The sequence below is a fragment of the Copadichromis virginalis genome, linkage group LG3 (genome assembly GCF_057382275.1).
Source record: "Copadichromis virginalis isolate Kocher_CV1m ecotype Utaka linkage group LG3, C_Virginalis_male_GT1.1, whole genome shotgun sequence".
NCBI classification, from domain to species: Eukaryota; Metazoa; Chordata; class Actinopteri; order Cichliformes; family Cichlidae; genus Copadichromis; species Copadichromis virginalis.
This window is the reverse complement of record NC_140620.1, coordinates 32,803,125-32,825,627: the sequence shown is the minus strand read 5'-3', so window position 1 is coordinate 32,825,627 and position 22,503 is coordinate 32,803,125. Positions and strand designations below refer to the sequence as shown.

Genomic DNA, 22,503 nt, shown 5'->3' with positions numbered 1-22,503 from the left:
CGGGCGCCGCCATCGCCGCTGTCTCTCCCGGCTGGAGCGGCTCCTCGGGCGCCGCCTCCACCGCTGCCGGCTCCGCCGCCTTCTTCCGGGGCGCAGGAACGGGCACCGGGCCCTGCAGAGCCCCAGCGGCTCCTACGCGAGGTGTGGGGACAGGCGCTGTGGCAGGCTGCGTGCTAGCTGGTCGCAACCTGGGGGCCGGCACTGGCGCCTGCACGGACTGGATCTCCTCCACTCCAGCGCCATTGGGGAGCGCCGGTGGGGGTGGTGGTGGTGTCGGGCAGGACCGGATCAGCGCCGCCAGATTCTCCATTCTCTGCAGATGGCGTTCAGTCTGGTCCTGCAGCTCTTCCCGCCTGCGGCGCCACACCGCCGCCTGCTCCTGCTGCGTGGCCGCCAGCTCGGCCACCATTCTCGCCAGCTCCTCCCTCTGCTGGCCCACTCCTGGATCTGCCGTGCCTCCCGTCCTGGGTTTCGGCACCACTGTAAACATACACGGCAGACCCAGTGGCATTTTGATGCTTTTTATTAAAGCTTTGACGGTTGCTGTCCACAATACTCACAAGAGCTGCAGCTCTCCCGCTGCCCGCTCAACACTATCACAACAACACAACCACAGGACCCAGTACAATATTTAATTCGGTGGGGCGTGATTGCGGATGCCCTGCAGGTGCGTCCACCTCCTCTGCACGGCACCGCAGGCCACGCCCCGCTACATTCACTTTAAATTTTTTGTCTTGAACTTGATGTGAATGTTTGCAGCTGCATGAGTGGAAGACGTGCAGTAGAGCACAAACTAGTCTAGTTTGTGTTGTATGGTTAAAAATGAGCAGATCAAGCTTGTAAACAGTCTTGTTGAAATGAGTCATTTAGTCTTCATAACAGTCCGAGGAGCAGACATTGTTCACATTATATGTGAGTAATTTGCTGAATGATTATAAAACCATTTAATACTTATCAGAGTTTTAAGTGTTTCTATATTGCATATAAATAGCACCCCTCCCCCAACCTTTTTTTTAATTTTTTTATTTTTTTTAAATTTTGCTCCAACAAACTGCCGACATTTCAGTTTCCAGATCTTTCTTCTGATGTGAACTCTACTTATGAACCAGATGGAAATAAGGCTTCATTTCAGTTTTGTAACCTTTCGTAAGCCGACCTTTATCATCATCCCACTGTGTTTTTTGTGAGGGTGTGTCCAGTGAATAATGCGATTGGGCTTTTCCATGTAAAATAACAGAAAGGTTTTTTGTTTTTTTCCCCTTGTCACTCATTAAATCCTCGCTGTTTTCTCAGTCTTTCAATGACCCAGACGTTATACTGATGGTATAAAAGAGAATGTTTAAACATTATTTTCAATTGCAGTTGAAGAAACTGCTCTCAGCCCTGACCTCGCAAACATGGGGAGAACATGCAAAATCCACACAGAAAGACCTCAGCCTGAACTCAGGACCTTCCTGCTGTGCGGCAACGGTGTTAACCACCGTGCTGTTCATTACGCCAAATTTTAAAAGACCGAGATGTCGACCATGGAAACGGTCACCTCAAGGCTTCAAAACACGACTTCAAACACTGATGGATGTCATTATGGTAGCTGTGGTGTGGTCAATCACGTTAAATGCACTTGGTAGTATTACGGTAGTGTCAGATGTTACAATGTAAAACATTTATAATTTGTACTACCCACATCAGCTTTATCGACTGTATGTACCTGATCTAATGTGTTGAGGCTTGGGTTTTCTGTTAACAGCAAAATTTAATTAACACTTCACCTCCAGGGGGCAGCATATCAGTAGATGTTTTCACATAACGCACTGCTATTTAATTTGAGATATTCTTTCTCTCAAGAAGCTTTACTTTATGCTTTAAGCTGCCACTGTGCATAAAAATCAGCTACCTGGTTAAATAAAGGTAACTTTATTTAACCAAGTAACTCATTGCGCCATCTTGTGGTTGAAATTGGCGTTGCCCCAAAGTCCAGCCTAGTTGATCTTCAGTCGATATCTTTGCAACACAGTACACAGATATTTTTGTGTTGAGTCACAGCTGCTGTTTACTCACATTTTTATGATGGTTTTAATTGACTTTGGAGTTTTTTAACAGTTTTAAATTTTACAGAAAGTTCTTTTAAACCTTCAATTATGCACTAAATAAAAGGATATGGAAATATGTTTGGAAACATCTGGTTTTAAGTAATTTGTCTCTTGATTCTGTTTCAGAGGACAGAGGGAATATTCCTAAAGTTATTCGGGTTTTTTTAATTAGAAAATACTTTGCTCATTAACTCATTCATCAGATATTTATTGGATAAAGATATAAAGAGGAAATAAGTCCATGTGTCCCTGTAAACACTGCATTGCTGCGGTTCTCCTCGGGCCGCTCGTTGTTTGAATCGGTGTCCATTGGCTCGCTAAGTCCGGTCGGCCGATGAGTTGACGTCAGCTGATGTGTAAGCGAGCATGTGCGAGTCATTAGTCACTCGACTATGTTCCTCCTGCTGATGAGATGTAATCTAACACTGGAGCTTTCCTCAGGAGGACAGACGTCCTGGATAAACACAAAGACTGTCTCGTGCTGTGCTGCGTGTGGATGTGAACATCTTTCTAACAGCAGCGTCGGTTCATCACCAATGTTTTGGTCTCTTTTGACAACGTGAAACAACAAAAAACAGCAAAACATTTTCACAATAAATGATTTTTTTTTTCCAGTTTTTAAAAAATAATCCATCTCTGACTTTGCGAAGAAGAAGAAGAATTTCTTTAAAATTTATAGTATTTATAGGATGAGTTTATGTAGGAGTAGGTAATAATGTTCTTAGACTACACATTTTTCAAATCAGAGAGCTCATTCTCTTGACAATACTTAGTCAACAGGTAATACTATAGTTTTAAATAGATCTAATTTTCTGTTATTTCTTTATTATCAGTTTGATCTGAAGGTCAATCTATTGACCTTGAAGGAGAGGTCAGAGGTCAAATGTTGCATTTTGTTTTTTTTAAATGTTGACAAAAAAACAGCACACTTACAAGTTATCAGGCTTTTTGTCAGTTTGCCACCAATAAATCATTAAGAAGACATTGAAGACTTTACTGGATGTAAGCCGAATTGTAATGGATTGTTAACATAACCCTGCTCGACACCCCCACAAAGTTTTATCAGAATTCATTCAAAACTTTTCCAGCTGTCGTGTTTAACACAGAATGACCCACAAACACTACCAAAAACAAAACCACGCTGGCAGTAAGGATGATGAGAATCATCACGACTCTGCTGTCTTATTTCTTAATGCGTCTCTGTGTCTGTGCCCTGCAGCGGTCCAAACCGCGGACACTACATCACCATCGTCAAGAGCCACGGCTTCTGGCTGCTGTTTGACGACGACATCGTAGAGGTGAGAAGCGATCTTCTGCATTTTACAGGAAATCAGACGTCTATAAGTAGCTTTCTCTTTTTTTGTGCTGTTACAGTGGCAGATGCTCACATTAATCGTAGCCAATAAGACTGCAGAGCTGGAAATGATCATAATGAGTCTAACAGACCCCCTTAAAAAGACCAGATCGGTTTAAAGGTGGTAAAACAAGTGTGAACTGTTTAAATTGAGCATCAGCGTTTCAGCTCACATCAGACTGAGCACCCACTGAAAGATTAAAATTCCCATCTCCACATAAGCTTCCCATCTAATCCAATACCAGACAGGAATTCCAGGCTCACAGTCTATCCTGGCTCTCCCGAATGTTTTGTCTGGACTTCCTGCAGCGGGCCGACCTGCATACCTGAGCCTGATGAGGAGCTGAAATTGGGTTTAGTGATGGGGATAAATGATGACGGGTGGATAAAAGTGTCCATTAAGGAAAAAAGATGAGAGATGAGAACATACCTGCTTTTATTGGACATTTATCTTTCTCCTTTCTCGCTCATGGTCACCGTGTACCTTCTCTTAATTGAATCATTACTCATCTCAGTCGTAGTATTATAAACTGAGATGACCTGCACTTTTTTTACATTACAAATATGAGAGACTGCTTCTCTGTGTGCTCCAGCCCTCATTCCTCCTTTAATTTTCACCGTCTCTGAGCAGGTGGTGCAGACATAGAGGCTGAACATGTTTTTTTTGTTATTTTGAACTTTTACACAGCAGCTAATGATTTCACTCCCCCCCCCCTCCGATGAGTGTGGTTGTCATGAAATTGCCGTTCTGCTGATTACCCGTGTGCTTCTGCTGCAAAACCATCTGCTTTCCTCTCTGATGTGGCGACAGCGGAGGGAAAACATGGCTGTCTACATAGTAACAACAGTCTGACATCCTTGGAGCGTGATAGTGCTCAGCCCCCGTTAAACGGTTTCCCAGCTCCACTCAGCACGCTGTCATCTCAGTAGCTGACATGTCAGCAAGGAAAAGACGCAGCACTTTAAAAACATTAAATAACATGGTGACACTTTGATGAACCATCAATCCAAACAGGGAGATCTGCCAGCATCTATATCCCTGCCATACAGGGAGTGCAGCTCTGCTAAGTTTGCAGTGTGAGCCGATGGCCTGCTGTAGCTCTTTAGCCACTGGCGGCCCGCCACATCACGCGGCCTAAGCTTCGGCGTGCTGCTGTGTTTCAGCGAAGTAACCTTTCAGTCTGATGTTTTTCTTTCTTGATGCCAGAGGGAAAGGTATGGCACAGCAATCAAACTATCAGCAGCTCGCTGGCTGTGCAGTCGTCACGATGAGGCGTTCCAGAGCTTGCTGACGTTTAGTCTGTAGTTAGTGGTAAACGAGACACTGATCTGCAGATGTACAGTCTCAGCCAGTGTTAGCGTCCTTCATTAATTCTCAAATAACCTACGTCAGGAGTAGTTATTTTTATTAACAGTGTTATTTACAAGGAAAAGGCTTATTTTGCTGCGTCCCTAGATGGGATAGGCTTTCTGTCGTGTTCGGAGCCTGCTTATGGGGGGGAGAAAAAGAACTGTGTTTGCAGTAGAAGTTGGTGAGAATGGTCTCTGCATATGTACTGTATTTTGTTTTTGTATGTAACTGTATTCTGTTACAGTTAGCGTTTAAAGAGGTGGTATTTAGAATACAGTTACTTTGAAATAAAGGGATTACACAGCAGTCTTTTCCTGTTTCATATATTAGGCTATGCCCTTTCAGCAGAAATATTTCTGCTGAGAAATATTTTTAAAAATTATTGTTCAGAAAATGATATGAAGGCAGTAGGCAGAGTGTTATAGGCATCGCCCTAAAGAATGTAGCCTCATGGGCAGTGTAGTCCGGTTGTAAGTAAGCTATTAAGACTCGACTACACTATATTTGTGTTTTCCTCCGAATCAATAAGTTCCGTTGGAGCAGCCTTTCAACGCCTCTCTCTGTCTCTCGCTAGCAAAGTTGACCCAGACAACAAAGTAAAGCTAGTTTTTGGCTACGAGCCCGACACGAACCCGACGTATTAGCCAGAGGCCCCTTTGCTACGGTTCAGAGCTGCGGACCTGTTTTATATACGCGCAATAGTTTTCTATACGAGGTCGCTGCAAAAAGTGCAGCCTTACCTAATGTTAACCTACTGTTACTCATTAATATCTATTATCTATTAGTATTTAAAACTCTAGTTGGTATTGGTATGGCGATTAACCTTCAATCCAAAGTAATCCAAAGTATTCAGAATACGTTACTCTCATTGAGTAGCGTAACAGAATACGTTACAAAAAAGATTTTGGGGCATGTAATCTGTAGTGGAATAAGTTTTAAAAGTAACCTTCCCAACACTGTACATCAGTTCCAACTGGATGCTGAATGAATTGGTTCGCGTTAGCCGTTGCAAGACTTTTCTATACAGTTGGATATGAATAACTGACACTATTGTACGGTGGCTCTGAGAGTTCACATGCACTGCAGCTTAACAAAACACCTACAAATGGAAAAATGCTGCAAAATTACACAAAACACAAGGAAAGTTGGATAAAACACAACAGCATATATAAAAATATATATTTTATATAATATTTTTTTTAAACTGTTATGTTTGTTGGGTTGACCTACAGCGATGACTTAAAGCCACAAAACTAACTGCAGTTTGTCCTTATTTTTTTTTAATTGTGTGTGTGTGTGTGTTTGTTTTTAACTTTACCATTTTACAGATTTGTGTAGTTTTCTGTAGCTTCAAGCAGCTTTTTGTGGATATACCCACATCCATGTTGTATCACAGTTAATTAGCATAATCGGAGGGAAAAAGTATAAAGTTCTAGTTGTATATAATCATCTGTTTTAAGCTGCTCAGCCTTACTGCCTTATACTAAAGGGGTGGTAGAAAAAGACAGAAAACGAGGCATGTAAAACACATCTACAGTCGGGGTGCACTTTATGAGGTGAAACAGTATACTTTAATGCAGTTCAGGACACCTGTGCCCCCAAAATATTCATTTTTATGATGCTTGTAATGTTTGGTTTTTCCTTATATAGTCACACAGGCGTTGATTTGGTTATATTATAGCACGAGAGGTCACAGCTAGTGTTTTAGAAAATACTTTCAAGCATTTGGAGGTCATTTTAAACACACGTGCTCCTCTCTGTGCATTCGCAGTAGCAGTTCAGCCAAATCAAATATCTAACGTACACGTTATTTTCCCAGTTAGAATGGTTTATTTTGCTTTAAATCTCCTCGGCAGTAGGAGACATCACCCTGCTGTTTGCAGGAAAGAGCTCAGTCAGTCATCAGGGACTGATGGTTAAAACTGATATAAACTCCACAGTATTTTTCCACTACAGCGGGACTTCGGCCCGCTCAGACATCTGGTCTGGAAGATTCTGCTGAGTCTGCAGAGAAGAAAGATTAACTTATTTTTTATGGTTTGTGGAGATTTAATCTGCATGCCTCTCTCTGTTTTATATTTTAGCTTGAAGTCTTTTTCTGATAAGTTATTTTGATCCCTTTTTGGCTGCTTGTTTCTGCCATTTGCCTGTTTCCTCGTGGAACTCAAACTTATTTAGTTTTCTACAATTATGACGCCGATATCTTTCACTCCAAAAGTGCAGCTTTTGTTTTCTAGCTCCCATAACTTTACTTAACCCAGAAAACTGCTGGATTGAATAGGAGCCAGACAATATTCATCAATTATCAATATAAGCAAGACTAGATGTGCTTATAATAGGGTATGTTTCAACCACGGTGGAAAATGTAAAACGAATTTTCAGAGACGACATCCAATAACAAAAGATGTAAAAACCCCTAGAAAAGCTTAAGTGACATTCAGAAAACAAGATAAAATGAAGATAAAACAGTACAATAAAATAAATAAATGGTAATTTATTTATTCATTTTGAGAATTGTGCACACAAAACCTTCCATATAAACATATTGTTTCTTCGTTCCTTATTTATGCACACATTTACTAAAATGGCGCAAGTAAATTGATCATTTTAAACTGCACTTTATTAATTCTCACATTTTATGACTGGATCCTCGTAGAAACTCTTCTTCCCACTTGTGCATCTTTGCAGATATTTGGATAGTTATTTTGAAGCCTCTGTCCAAATGAATGAGGAGAGGTGCCCTAAAAATCATGGTCAGAAAATGCAAGAAACTATCATTCAAATTATTATTATTTATTTATTTTTTTTTTAAATGCCTAAAATTAGGTAACTTTGCAGAATAAGTTTCGTAAATATTTTTTTTCCTTTCTTTTTTGTAAGATATATATATATATTTTTAAAACTGTTATATGACATTGCATTTTCATTTTACGGGGCCGTCGGAATCATTGACGAAGACAAATTCTTGTGCTAAGTTTAATAGACTACAGCTGAGTTTGATTCAGTTTAATAAAATATAAAGTATCAAAGTTTTAACCGGTGAGAGTTACAGCGTCTCATTTGTCCATGTGTATACTCTTGTTTCATCATGGTTTCGGTCCTCTTGTATTAGTTTTTATTTAGTTATTGTCTTTTGTTTATTGGGGGTGTTGGAAACCTATTGGCCAGTGACGTTAACACTGCTTTGAAAGCAAAAACAAGGAGAACCAGATCCAGGTTATTACTGTATCCTGATACGGGTTCTAACCTCTGTTGTCGTCTTCTCTCGTAGAAAATTGACGCGCAGGCGATCGAAGAGTTCTACGGTCTGACCTCGGACATTTCCAAGAACTCTGAGTCAGGATACATCCTGTTCTACCAGTCGAGAGACTGAACCAAGGCGGTCGTAAGTCCCCAACAGACTGTCACTCAACAGAGGGGGGAGGGGCTTATGGCAGCCACCTGCTCCGCCCTCACTTAAGTATCCAGGCTTATTTCCTGTAGGCGGAGCTGCACTGGAGTGCCACTCGGGACGGGTTGAGACGTGTGCGGCAGGTCTTGTGACAGCCTTCTGGATTACCGTTCAAATCCTCTGTGTCCACACTGCTGCAGCAGAGCACCTTAAAAATATATTTAAAAAAAAACATCCACTAGAACCCCCCCACTCCCCCACCCCCTGGCAGATTCCACAACACTCGCTTTGCACTGTGGGCAGACTGACCAATCCAAGAGGCTGACATGTGGAGGACGAGCAGGAGAAGATGATGCGGCATAACCAGCTGTTTTGGGTGCAACTGGTGTCGGGGGGTTAAGGTCCGAGTCGGCCTTTTTTGTGGCTCGTTGCACTGACACGCAACTCCCCCAAAGATTCCTTTAACGTCCCACCTGTCACAGCAAAACCACTGACACTACCTGTAGTGAGTGAACGGCTTGAATGTGAGCGCGGCGCTTGGATGATAGTTTGCGGTGTTTTGTATAGTGAAGTTTTGCCAATCGCGTCCTGCGCAGTGTTACAGGCGATGGTTGAAATGGAAACCAGCCACCAGGGAGGTGCTGATGGAGCTGAAATGTTCCCCACACTCATGAGTAAGGCTCTTTGTTTCAGGTTTAAAATTCTTAACTAAAAAAATAAAGAGAAAAAAGTGAAACCCGTTGACCAAAAGTACAATTTGCAGCTTATATAATTTTTTTAAACAACCCTGTTTAAAGAAAAGAATACTTTGCCACATGTTATATTTTTTAATCCAATCCTTTGGATCACCAACAGTCCTGTTCTAGATTCCAGAGCGTCTAGAGTGTCTAAAGCCACTCGTGGTGCCACAGTGGGGGAGGGAAAAGAGCTCAAAGGAAGTATTTCAACAGCATAAGCTAATTTTTAAAATGCCAGCTTCTCATGGTTTTGACAGCAAGCACACGCTCCTTTGCTCTCGAGGATGTGTTGTTGTAACATGTCTGACTTTTTTAAAGATGCCACAATATGCACATTTGTACTTTTTCTTTTTCTTTTTAAAGGGACGCACTATGAGACTAGTGCTTTTTTTTTCCTTTAAGTCAGCTCTGATATCCACTTTACACACTACACGACACGCAGTGTCGAAGTTTGTCGAGTTTGTCTCATGTGCTTATGGATGCCTCTCTGCGCACACACGCCTTTACCCTTCTACAGCTGGTTCATCTCGCAGTTTCAGCCACGCCAATTTTGACTCTGGCTTAAGTGTTTTTTGTGCAGCTGCAGCTCTGGCAGGCAGTCAGGTTTTTACATAACACGTTTTCCACTCCAGAATCGTAAATTGCAGCCTTTGGTAACGCTGAGTGATGCTAAAGGTCTGCGGATGTGATCCGCTGATGCTCGGCTACACGGTTTATTTTATTGCAGTAAGGCCGTCTCTTTCGCATGTTTGTCTCGGCCGCTTTTAAATGGCTTCCCCTCCTCAGCATCAACAGCAGCTTCAGCTTTAGGGGCGAAGCATCCTGTGAGATGAGCTGCATCGTGGTTATCTTACTGTTTCTGAAATGCTCATTAAATTGCAGCCTGGGCTAAATTGAGTTACTTGAATGTTAGCGCTACTCTGGGCAGCTGATTGAAGCTAATTAATCAGCTGAGCGTTTAGTGATTCCAGTAAGTAGTGCTTCAAGTGATCACATAACTGGATAATTTTGGGCAGGATTTCTTCTTCCTTAGTTAAAAAAAAGAAAAAAGTAAAACTTGCATATGTAGGTAGGTTAGACAAAAAATGATTAACTGCAGTCTTCCTTTAGAGGGGTAAAAGTGGGTTACATAGTAAAATTCATAAATATAACCACGATTTATGTTTACTTTCTCTCTTCTAATTTCAGATGATATTACAGATGAATGTGTTTGTGTAGATTCTCGGTGATGTTGGTCTTCTCAGCTTTAAGGAAGAAACTGCACTTATTCATGTCTAAAAACAACAACTACTTCCAAAGGGTCGACCCCCCATTAGGGGTTAGAAACCTGAGAGACACCTTTTGCATTTAGAACTTTTTCAAGCTTTCTTTACTACAGATTCATCTTAAAACTGCTGACAGGCTCTGCTGCCGTCTTAGTGGTGCTGAATTCTGATTGGCAAGGCTTCAGTCACACAGGCCTACAGACAGGTCGGTGATTATCTGGTGACCAAAAGTTTATCCTCCAACCAGTTGGCAAGTGGTTGCTTGCTTTTGCCAGGGTACTGCATCCAAAACCTCCAACTTGTGGTCGCTTTATCGATATTTGACTTTAACCCTCTGATGCATGAATTATGAAAGCCTTGGTCAAGATTTTTTTCTTAAGTGCTTTTATTCTTCTCAGGACATGAAAAAAAATGTTCAACTCTTTTTTTCCCAAAAATATGTTTTTTTATAAAGTTATAAACTTGTCCACTCCAGTGGACTACATGCGCCTGAGCACTTAGCATGAAATACTGTGAATTTACTATAAAAATTAATTACCTTGTGTTCTATTGTAAATATACAAACACTTGTTTGCTTGTATCCTTTGAAAAACATCTCAGCAATTTTTTTGGAACTTTCAACTCATAAGGCCCCAATGTTTAGACGTAAATAACAAAACCAATCAACAGTCCTAGCTGTGAATCCTACACCTGAATATGGCAAACTATCTCCAACAAGAGAAACATTTTTGAGTCTACACAGTTCTATAACGATGCAGGACAGTATTACCAAGCCCTTAGTAGCATGCTGGAAGAAAACACAAACTGACATCTTAGTCTCTGCATCTCCAAACACTTCTGTGTTCATCACACCTAGGCTGTCCGTAGTTCCTATGTCTCTGTTCTGCTCTGGCAGCCACTCTCATCATCACTGGACTTATCACTGAACTCATCATCACTGCACTCATCAATGAAATCATCATCACTGGAGCTGGATGGAATTTCCTGGACTATTCTGTACGCTGCCTTATTCTTTGCTGCATTTGAAGTCTACAAAATATGATAAAATAATTATTATAGTAACTCAAACTACAGCTGATCTGCACAGAAATATATATTTTAAATGAGTAGCTTATAAATGTAACAATTATATGCTTACTTATAACCAAAACAGTCCCAAAAAACAGTGAGACAATTTATGACTTATGTTAAAAAAATATAGTGGGTAATGCATGATGTCCACTACAGTGGACACATGGTTAATCGTAGTTTTCTACATATTAGACATAACAATTTCTTATTCCAAACAGATAATATCCTTCCCTAGATGTTACTGCATATCATCATATTTTTTTTACCTGTTGGGCTCTTTTAGCATAGAAGGATTGACAGGATATGCCAGCAGTGGTCGGCAGGGGTGACAGTTTGTCTGCCATCTTTGATTCAGAGGAAATTTACTTGCAGTTGCACTAACTGAACACTGAATTGACCTCAATGGAGCATGGCAGCAGAGAGCACTCTAAAGGCTAATATGCAGTTCCACCATAGAAACCAATGCATTAAAGAGATATGTACGTTTTAGTAGCTGTCCACTCCAGTGACCACTATGCATCAGAGGGTTAAAGGTCTCGGTTTTCCAGTTTGCGTCACACATTTTGCAGTTGCTGTCGAGTATTTTGAGTCCTTTAATGCAAACTACCGGTCACCATGGCAACCTGCTAGCAACCAAAGAAATCGCAAGGGGGCATTCGGTTCAGCGCCGTATACCTCTTTGGGACCAGTTCCATGCTAGCTACTGAGAGCAAACAACTTGCCAACCCATCTAGGAACATACAATTTTCCCTAGCAACCAGTGGTTGCCAAATGCCGCCAGCTGGTCTCTAGGGCTGTGTGTCCAGTACAGTCACAGAACACAGAAGTGGGGGTTTTTTTCTTCTTCTTTTTTTTTTCTTTCTTGTCCTTAAAATGTCTGAAAGTCCAGCGTCACATCTTCCAGTTGCTTCCAAATAAAACTTTCGGAATATAAGATTTTAAGGGTCACAACATGTTTGACACATTTTCTTGCATACCTGACTGCGTGTTTGAACTCAGGTCTTCAAATTACTGCGTTTCTCTAGTATGATGAAGACCAAATATTTAAAGATCTTAAACTTGCCAACTTTGAGAAACAGAATTAAAACTTACAAACAGGGTTTGATTGAGTTGATCTGAGGAGAAGCAGAAGCCTTTTTAAAGCCTCGGTCTCGCTTTCCAGCTGTGGGTTAACCCTTTCCGCCTCCATTATTTTCTTAATAATTGCACAAACCAAATATAGTTACACTTTTTTTTTTTTTTTTTTTTTAACCCGAGTTTAGTTATTTTGTTGTATATTTTACACTCCTAAGCTGATAAGCCTCCATGCTATCACTCCTTCGTAACAGAGCTACAGCAGATGCAAAGCGGATTTGGAAAAAAAGCTCTATGCAGCCTTTAAGGTGTTTATATTATATAGCTGTTGAGTTTTGAATGTTAACATGTACAGTCAAATTTAAAAAAAAAATAAAAAATAGGGCTGCTGCTTGACCTGTGACATGTGGATTTTGGGTGCATCGCAATACGGTGAAGTCGCTGTCTCCGCTTTTAAAACTGAAAAGCACTTTTAAATATTTGTCAGAAAACTTGTCATTTTGTCCTTCAATCGTGCAATTTAGTGAAAGTAACAGCATTCATGCTTGTGGCTGTACAGTGTTTTCACTTTACCACAACCTGGCACAAAGCCCTGACTCCCAGAGGTAAAAAGTAAACAAATGTAAGGGAATTCAGGTTGAGTCTTGAAGGCGTATCACATCCCCCAAAATACTGCAAAGTAATTTTCATTTCTTCAGAGAGTGATTTAAGTGCTCTGAAAAGTGACACTTTTTATCATCATTCAGGTTTTATGTCCGTAACACAGAGCAGCCAAAATATGTTACAAAATAATGTGAGCTTGTGGATTTCGCTCTCTTTGTTGCATAAGCCTTTCTCTTAGTTCTGCCAGCATGAGAAAGTTTAAAGTTGGACGTCGTGCAGCCAGAGCCCTGGCCTTAACCTGCTTTTTCCAACGCATTCTCATCCAGATGCATCCTTTACACACCAGGTGTCCTCTAGCTTTGGTGCTCTAATGCTATAATGGCCATGTTGAACACAAATACAGTGCGAAGGAGGAGACCCTGTTTTTCACCCAATATGGACCTTTGTTGCACACTGGTTAGGTTTAGGTGAGATTTAGCCTGTCTAGTTTGCATAAAGTTGCTTTCAGCAGCGCCTATATTATATTTCCTCAGTATAAAGCTGACGTGTGTCTGTTAGCTCCGGATGTTGCAGAATCCTGCAAAATATGGGTTATCCAACCGATCAAGTTATCTTGGTTTCAAGGTAATAGCAATATGACCAATCTAGATCGGGTGGGTAAAGTTAAATCACTGTCAGCCTCTTCCAAAGTCATTCTGTCCATTTATGTTACATAAAACTACAACTACAAACAGTTTAACTCAACAAATACCTCATTTGGCTCAAAGTTCTCAAATCTGTGTAAACGACTGGGAGGAGATCGAGCGACTTCCTTGACGATGCATCCGAAGCACTTCACTCAATGAGTCGAAGGTTCAAAGTCAACACTATATCTCTTTCACGTCTGTGCTGCTCTTTAACTAATCAACTTAAAGGAAGTAATCTACATTAAAGGAAAGTGTTGCGCAATTTTTATGTTTCGTTTTTTCTTGGGGGCTTAGTAGTTTTATAACTTTCGGACATCTGAAGAAAGTCGTTTTTGGCTGCAAATGACTTGAAACACCAACAGAATCTGTGGACTCTTTAAGTTGCGTTCATACATACCAAATGATGTTTATATTGTTTTTATTCCTTTTCTTTTTTTTTTTTTTAAATAAACAAAGTGTAGGTGTACTCAAGATGTAAATAAACACAGACAAGCACAAAAGCACATTATTAGGGAGATGGAAGTCCACAGATTCAGCTGGAAGCCTTTCTTTTTATTTTAAATATGAGAACCAGAATTCATTGAAACAATGTGTTGGATGCTTATGTTGAAGCAAGGCTCTTTTTATTTAAATATTATTATTATTATTATTATTATGAATGTCCATGTTAACGTTTTTTCCTTTGATGTTCTGCATTGTTTTTATTTTTATGTATTTTACTAATTTTGATTGTCTGCTGAGGCAGCTCTGGAAATCTGAGGATTTATTTTGATCTAATTTGGGGAGTGTGACGTGAGAGATGTGTACATAAATACAGATGTTATTATTGGAATATAAATAATTGCTTGCTTGGAATAATCAACAAATCTAGATCGAGAATATTAGTGTACGTTATCTCTCAAAGATACCTTTCTTATGGTTGATGTCTTCAATCTGCCTGGTGCTTTAAAAATTGCAAACCCCACCCATCTGGCACACCGGGCAGACCAAAACAAACAAACCCAAATATATGGAATGGTCACAATGGAGCTGTGAGTTTATTAACATACACTCACTTTATAGACATTCTCTTATTAGATGTTGGTGTGCAAAAAAATACATGACTGTCCAAAACCTGATATGCGATCACAGTGTTAAAGGAAAAATCCACTTTAGGTTACATAAAAGATTAAAATAAATCAGCAGCTGGTGTTGGTGTTTGTTTCATTTTGTGTTGTCCTGATTGTGTTTGAGTTCTAATGATGATCAATGTTTATAAGAAGACAGAAAAACGACTATACTGGATTGAGAGAAACTGAGGGAGATGGTATATATTAGTATTGAGCTTCAAGTAGTTCCACTGCAAAGGTTTCACTATATTTAACTTTCACATTTATATGCTTGACAGCAGAAATTTATAGATATTGCAGATGCCGTTATTATGTCTAATGCAAAAGTTCTCCACATCTTAGGTAATGTGGAGCTTTTTAGCTAAGATGTGGGAGTGGTTGCTGGAGTTTGCCGGCTGTCGATGGGTGAAATCGGTCACAAAGAGATTATTACACCAAAAACCACTTTGTTATTGCGTTGGGTTTGGCAGATTGCCGTGGTTGCACAAAATATGGCCGTCTATTTGCAATCACTAACTGGAAAAAGTGTGCAACCATTGTTCACCTTGAAAGTTAAAGCTGTGCCTTATGTCCTGAAACTGACATGTTTCCATAAGCAAATCCAGTCAACTTTGAAGATGACCATTCTCCGTTTCACTATCATTCTGCAAATAGTTGGCAAATGTTTGCAAACAAGTTGGCTTCTTCCATGCAAACCAAAACCAACCAAAGCATTTGCAAGAAGTAAAACACCTGTCAAAGTTTTGAAGAAATATCTTAAAAACTTGTATATTTATATTTAATAGGCAGAAAACAAACTGAATTCTTGTTTTTATACTCAAATTTACAGACACGTAAAAATACAGCAGCTGTGGCTTAACCCTTACATTCGGTGGTAGTCTAATAAATTTGTTAAGCACTGTAAAATAAAATGTCATCAGCAAAGAGTGGAAACCTTGGAGCTACACCTTCAATTCCAAGAGTATTAAAATATTGTCAGAAGAAAAGAAGTGGAGAGACAGAGGCCAGTTTTTGCACCCTAAAATATAAAAAGTTCCTTTTAGAGAAATATTTTCATCTGGTCATTTTTATTATTGCTTTTATTGTTTTATAGATTTTATTAATCTAAAATTAAGCATATACGTCAGCGAGTAACAGAAGGCAGCAGTCAAGCATCCCCTGTGTGCTTTTTGAACAGCATTATGGGAAATTGATGAAATGCAACAGCTTTTGTTGGTGTGGGGGAGGAGTCAGAAGCACCGACGGACAGCTACAGGTGGATTTTTCCTTTAACAGTTGTCTCTTCAGAGCGTTTGGTCGTCCACATCACTCCCCTTTTCAGTCTCGCCAAATAAATGTGTTTAACCCAGTATGTGACGGACATACAGTGACTGAATGCATCATTAACACTCTTCTAATGTATGTTTTTAGTGTGCAAAGTAGCAGCAGCCTCACCGAGACCAACACTGTTAAAATGAAGGTCAGGTAAACACAAGTAAGGGAATCTGCTTTTTAAATGGTTGCATATTTTTGTACCAGCTGAACACAGGAGGGTTTTTTGTTCATGCAGAGTCTGCGACTACAGACTGATCTGAAGGACCAGTAACCAGGTTGTCCTCTCGGTGTTTGTATTTGTGGGGCTGCTGCTGTCTGACGTTCATTCTGAATCCGTGGAGATGCAGTGAAGTTTGGGAATGACGGCTGGTTCTGATGGTGTCTAAACTGTTCGAAATAAAACACAAACTGGTTTTGATGATAACTCAACTCTGCTCTCAGTCTCTTTCATTGAGAATGTTTGACTATAGCGTCTCGTTTTTTTAAACATACATGCAGAAAATAGGAGGTAATGCAGCTGTGTGAAAAACATAATCGCATCTTTGCTGGTTGAACAGAAATTAAGAGGGTAAGTAGCAGCTAGATGCTCGTAATCTAATGAGTTGGATCTTTTCAGGATGAGTAACTAAAATTGGTTAAGATGGCTCTTTGCTAAGTTGACTGTAATGAGTAGACACAGCAGTGGTCCATTAGGAGACCTTTCATGCTTCGTAGATCAGTGTTTAAGAGATAAATAAATGTATTACTCTGAAAATGGTCAGGTACAAGGACTGGACTGGAAATGGGTAACAAAGCAGGTCCAAAGAGAACTCTTAACAGACCTTCAGAAAGCCTGCGAACTGATGCCCAAGACCACTTTAAAAAAATTACAAGACAGTCTGGCTCCTTGGAAGCAAAAAATGCAGAAATGAGAGGTTGCTCGAGTGCTCTACAAGCGCTGTCCATATTTAAAGTCGATATAAATGGAGGATTCTGATGATGTGGTTTTAAAAAAACTAAAAACGGATGCACAGTGAAAAACTTGAAAAATTAAAAAATAAATAAATTCCACTGAAGTATTTAAGAAAAAGATGCTTGAAAGGTTAAAGGGACTATTTATTTTAAAAAAAAGCTTTTGCTGTAGAAGCTCAGAAAACAACTATTTACCTGCAATCAGTTGTTTGTGCCAGTCTACCGTGACTGTCATCATTCCTGCCAAAATATTAGGCGCATTTTGATTGAACTGCAGTTTGTTTAATATTTGTACTTGTTGCTGTACAAAATTAACCTCCTGAGACTTGAGGTTGTTTGTTGCCTGCTTGAGAGGCATATTTGTCCTCTCTCTCTATTTGGACAGTTGGACCTGGTACATGTAAAGAAAAAAAGTGTCCTAATATGAGGGGATTGGGTTTATTTTGCAGCGTAGCACAATAAAGTCAGTATTGTATAACACTGTTTTAGAAAAAGGTGCAGAAACCCTAAAACATCTGAAAACGGTGTGAATATAAATTATTTCACATTTTAAACCCTTCCCCCCCTTTTATAACTTAAAAAAAACCACAAAAACTTAAGCTTCCCTCTCTGGGTTAAAGCCCATAGCTCATCTTCACTCAGCTGCCACAACCAGCAATTTCTGCAACCTCAGTTTTCCTGAAAGTTTGCTTCAAGTTAAGGAGCCGTGAGCCAGAAAAGCAGAGAACCGCTACTTCAAGTTAACACAGCATCGGCAGACAGCTGGATGGTCCAGGATCCACAGTGACGCAGTTTACAAACCTGATATTTTGTGCTGAAAGTCAAGTTATGCAAACATATAAAACTGAGGATACTGGTTGACTGCAGGCATTTCGTAAAAAAAAAAGAAGAGAGCTCTCCAGTTTTTAAATGGAAGCTGAAAAGCTTTCTGCCTGCCTATTCTGTGTGAGATCATCCACCCCTGGAGGCTTTTTTGTCTCCTGACATTATTGCACTTAAGATGCTTGTCCCGATGCCAAAAGCATGACCGCACTCCAGCTCCGAGAAGCCGCTGAAGCGGCGCACTGACTCAGTGCGTTTATCCCACTCCTCTAGCTGCACCGTGAGCAGTAAACAATGACACAGGAGGCAGTTTGACATTTAATTCTCTGCAGGTAGGTGGTACATTCTCAAACAGCAGGTTCACACAAACACTGATGGATTTTACAACAATACAGAAAAAGAAATGCCTCGTTTCTTTTACAGGGACAGAAAAAAAAAGATACATTCACCTGCTGAGGGTGAAGGACGGAGTGCACAAGTCCAGAAATCAGAACCGGATACAAAAACGACAACAAAAATATATATCTTTGTACAACAAGTTGCTAGTTGTTTGGCACTATTCCCAAACCTATTTTGTTTGTCTGTACACTGAGTGTGCGCACAGACTGTAGGAAAAACCATGTATGTTGGCGATGTTAACGTTTGCAATGAATTGGCAAATATCGCCCTCTTGTGGTAAAAAGGGCAACAACACCTGTGAAATCTTGCTGAAGACGGATCTTTGTACTTTCCTGTTGGTTTAATGAATTTTGACACATCATAATAACCTTTAAAGCAGGCATGGATGCATTTATACACGGGTTTGATGCAAGTCAGAATGTTTGTGTCCGAAAGATGTAGCATATAAGGAAGCTTGTTTGTGACAGAAAAAAAAACCCCAACAAAAACATTTTTGTTAACCATATATCAACATTTTTAAACTTGATATCGAGTAAATGACTTGAAACACTGAAAACACTATTGTTTTAGATGATAGAGTTAGTAGGTAGGGTTTGTGATGATAACCCAAAATTGTGAGATGGACACCTGGTGCCTTAAAGGAAGAAGTTCCACAAATGAATAAAATGTAACAATTAGCAATATAGCAATTATTGGTAAGCGAGGGTTATACTTTATTGACATATGGATGGCATTTTCTTTTATAGTGGCACAAACAAGCTTCCACAGACAAGTTTGAAGGGCTGCTTCTCCTCTCTGATCGAAGAAATAAGAAAAGCAGCTTTTACTGGGCCGCTCAGTGCATCACATTATGTTGGTATTAAGAGGAGATGTTAGGACTTGGTTGGGAACACATCTCTGTACTGATATGATGTGACATATGGAGGTACAGTAATGTTAAATCTGGTTTACAAAAAATACAGTATACCAAAAGTTGGTGAATTCTGGATAGACTTCATTGCTATTTACAAGTGGGGAACTTAAAGTGACTCAATCTGTGAAAAGAACTGCTTACAACTCAAAGGCAACACAACTTGTAGTGATTACAAGTAAACTTTCATTATATAAAAGAAACTTCTGATCAGTCCACCAGCGTTGGCTCCATTTTCAATCTTTTGACTTCCATATTACCAAACTGGTGTGAGTGTGATGTGCTGCTGATAATAGCAGGAGTCCCTCTGAGCTGCTTTAAAATACAAAAAAGAAAACCTTCTTAGATTTTAGATGTCATACTGTTAAAGTAGCCAACGTTTCAGACACCAAGGCCAACGAATCAAATGTATAATTAGTATGTAAAAATAATCCCTGAAAAAACCCCAGCTAATCAGCCTTGGATCAGTATGACATCAGTGAGGGTTGATACTCACCTCAGGCACACCTGCCTTATGGTTCAGTCATACTAACAGGAATGGAAACCTCTCACTGGCTGCCAGACGATTGCATCTTTTTTTTTGCTGTCAATTGCAGGAAGTTGCAGCAACCAAATGGTCACCCAGAGGTTGGGCAATGAACATCCTCAACTTCAAATCAAACCCATTTGATTTCAAGGTCTGCACAAAAAATTGGAGGCAACCTTCCTGACTGACTGGAAGAGGTTTGCAAATAAGTGCAGTTTTATTTATAAATGCAGATGGATTACCATCTGGTTTCCAGCTGTATGTATTCTGGTTATATTCCTTTATAAAAGCCTGGTTGCTGAGCAACTATGTGATGTTGCAGTTAAATTGCCGTCCTGCAACAACTACGTCATTATTTGTGGAGGAATTTCTGCTTTAAATCTAAATCTTTGAGGTTCCGGCTGGACACTGAATGTAAGTAGTTAATGTCAATTAGAATTTCTGCTTATATAGACAGCAACAGGTTTGCAATGTTCATAGATTTATTATAATTAGTTGCCATCTTATCACAAATCTCAACCCTAAACTGACAGCAGGCTGACTCCGCCTTATTGCTGCCTAGATGAGCTAACATTGCTTTGAAGACGGCAACTGACTGTGAGTGGTTGCAGACCTGGTCTTCATCTTTAAAGCAACATTTCAAAGGAAACAGATCCCAAGTGCATTGGACACAGTCCGGATGACACAGTCATGCCACATTCTCAAGACGGGGACTGAAAATACTTGTTTCAGACAGAAGATGATCTGCACGATTTGTAAAGCTACTCAAGCAGAATCTAGAATTAAAATATGGATGTGAAGTCAGAGAATAATAGACAGAGTTTACTGTTTTAAACTAAAGAAGACAATCTTTGGCTGACTCCACTCACACTGACACATTTACCATTAAAGCTGAAGTAGGCAGAAATAAAGAACAGTCCTCTCAAAATCAGGGGCTCTTTGTTTTAAGTCCAACCCAACAGAGTTCTTCTTAGAGCATAAAACATAAACCTGTGCTGAGCTTTGGCTTCATATTGGGTTTGAACCCCACTATCCCAGGTTAAAGTCTTCGGCATAGATCTTAATTTGTAGTCTTAAGAGCTTGAACAGAAGGTGACTGGACCATCGTGAACTGGACGACTGGGAACCTACACAGGCTTCTTAATTTATACTTAGCCTTACATACCGTAAGTGAGCGACACCAATGCCACTATTTCTATTTATTTGTGCTTAGCTTGCCTGTGCTGCTTAAAACACCACTCCTAGCACGATTTGATGGCAATGATCAGGGTTTTTTTGTTGTTGTTTGGTTTTGCAAACACTCATGTTTGGCCAAAGTCCCGCACTTTACTTTCTAAAACCTGAAAACCCAGAGGGGGAACAGGCGTATGTAAGGGTTTTTTTGTCTCCATTGATGGGAGAAACAAAAGCCGCCTGCTGCAGCTTTAAGGGCTGATTTATAGGTGAAAACCTTCTCGAAATGCCTTTTTTATGTACATTTTTTAGCTATTTAACCATTTTCAGGGGCACAGATTCAATGTGAAACATCCTAATTACATATTCAGGTATAATAATCGACATTTTAACCAAATTTACTGCAGATGCAATCACACTGAGCTTTTTGCCCTGCAGTGCTCATTGGGGAAACACACTTTGCGGGTGTTTGAGATCATTACTGAATGTTAAGCAGCTACACCACATTTGCAAAAGCAGCTTAGTGCAGGTTGCAGGAAAAAACAAACAAACGGAGTATGCCTGGTATGGTTTCTGTACACTGAGTGTCAGAAGATGCAGTTGTAGAAACAGGGTTTAAAATATGAATCCATCCTGTACATGTTTTTATTAGTGGATCCACCTTCAGGTAATCTCACTGATTTATTCTTCCTTCGTTTTTTTGTGTCTGAGAAGTTTGTGTCCTTCATTTCTTCTAGTTTTCATTCATACCCATGCTGAGTTCAAGAGGGGCCAAAAAATGTGGGAAATTCCAACTTCCAGCTTGGAAAACCCACAGCAGGACGGTTATGAGGTCAAGTGGGAATGTCAGGGAGAGACCTGTATTATTTACACCAGTAAGCGTCTCTTTAAGTGAATCTGGAACTTGACCGGTTGTTTCTCTCCTCTCCCTTCATCATACCATCGTCTCTGAGCCCGAACCTTTCCCGGTGAAGAAGTCCCAGAAATTAGTGATCGGCGACGGCTTGCTCTCCTCCTGCGGCGTCTGCCTCACCCAGATGCTGTTCTCGGTCGAGCCGCTCAGACTCGAGCTCAGAGAGAAGCTCAGCGCGGAGCTCAGACCCGGGCCTCGACGGTCCTGGGCATCCGAGTCCTGAGCGTTGAGCCTGGGGGTGGAGGACAAGGACGAGGAAGAGAAGGAGGACTGGGATAGGCTGAGCAGGTTGTGGTGGGAGTGGAACTGACGCATGTGGCGGATGGATTTACCAGGAGGGACCTCACCTGCAGAGAACAGGACACGGTTTCAGAACTTGAAAGACAAAAACTATTTATTATCTTAAAGTTGTGTAACATGAGTCATAGAGTGCTGTGAAAAGTATTTGCCCCCTTCCTTACGGATTTCTTACATGTTTCAGATTGCCAAGCAAATTTAAGATAGAACAGGTTAAAAACAACTTCTGTGTCAGCATCGCCCACCGCCACTAGGGGGTGCTGTTGGCCCACTTATCGTTCCCACAAACGTCCACAACCTCCAGCAGCCAGAGTGTGGTCTGTGTTACATTACACTGCCTTCAGAGATGTTTTAACACATGGTGGTGAAACTGCAGAGCACTGTTTCAGGGTTTTCTAAAGACTCCTGTCTCAGGCAGGAAATTTACCTAAAAATCAACAACTGCTTGAAAAGACAAGTAAGCAGAT

The 22,503-nt window shown here is 40.4% G+C and overlaps 2 protein-coding genes across 4 annotated transcripts in view; one reads left to right on the top strand and one right to left on the bottom strand.

The window, feature by feature from the left end:
- The window catches only part of usp12b (ubiquitin specific peptidase 12b), a 40,182-nt gene extending 23,708 nt beyond the window's left edge, over positions 1-16,474 (top strand). The window contains exons 9-11 of one of the 2 annotated variants that reach the window (XM_085450718.1): positions 3,310-3,388; positions 8,067-8,180; positions 16,142-16,474. In XM_085450718.1, coding sequence (XP_085306844.1) covers positions 3,310-3,388; positions 8,067-8,168 — 181 coding nt within the window. In that variant the 3' untranslated portion in view covers positions 8,169-8,180; positions 16,142-16,474. Of the gene's footprint in view, positions 1-3,309; positions 3,389-8,066; positions 8,181-8,278; positions 10,513-16,141 lie in introns of those variants that run through there. The other variant, XM_085450717.1, reaches the window with a different exon arrangement.
- Positions 16,475-18,123: 1,649 nt separating this feature from the next.
- Positions 18,124-22,503, bottom strand: part of arhgap36 (Rho GTPase activating protein 36) — a 79,184-nt gene continuing 74,804 nt past the window's right edge. For both annotated transcript variants that reach the window (XM_085450716.1, XM_085450715.1), the window contains one exon: positions 18,124-22,086. In XM_085450716.1, coding sequence (XP_085306842.1) covers positions 21,761-22,086 — 326 coding nt within the window. In that variant the 3' untranslated portion in view covers positions 18,124-21,760. The remainder of the gene's footprint in view (positions 22,087-22,503) is intronic.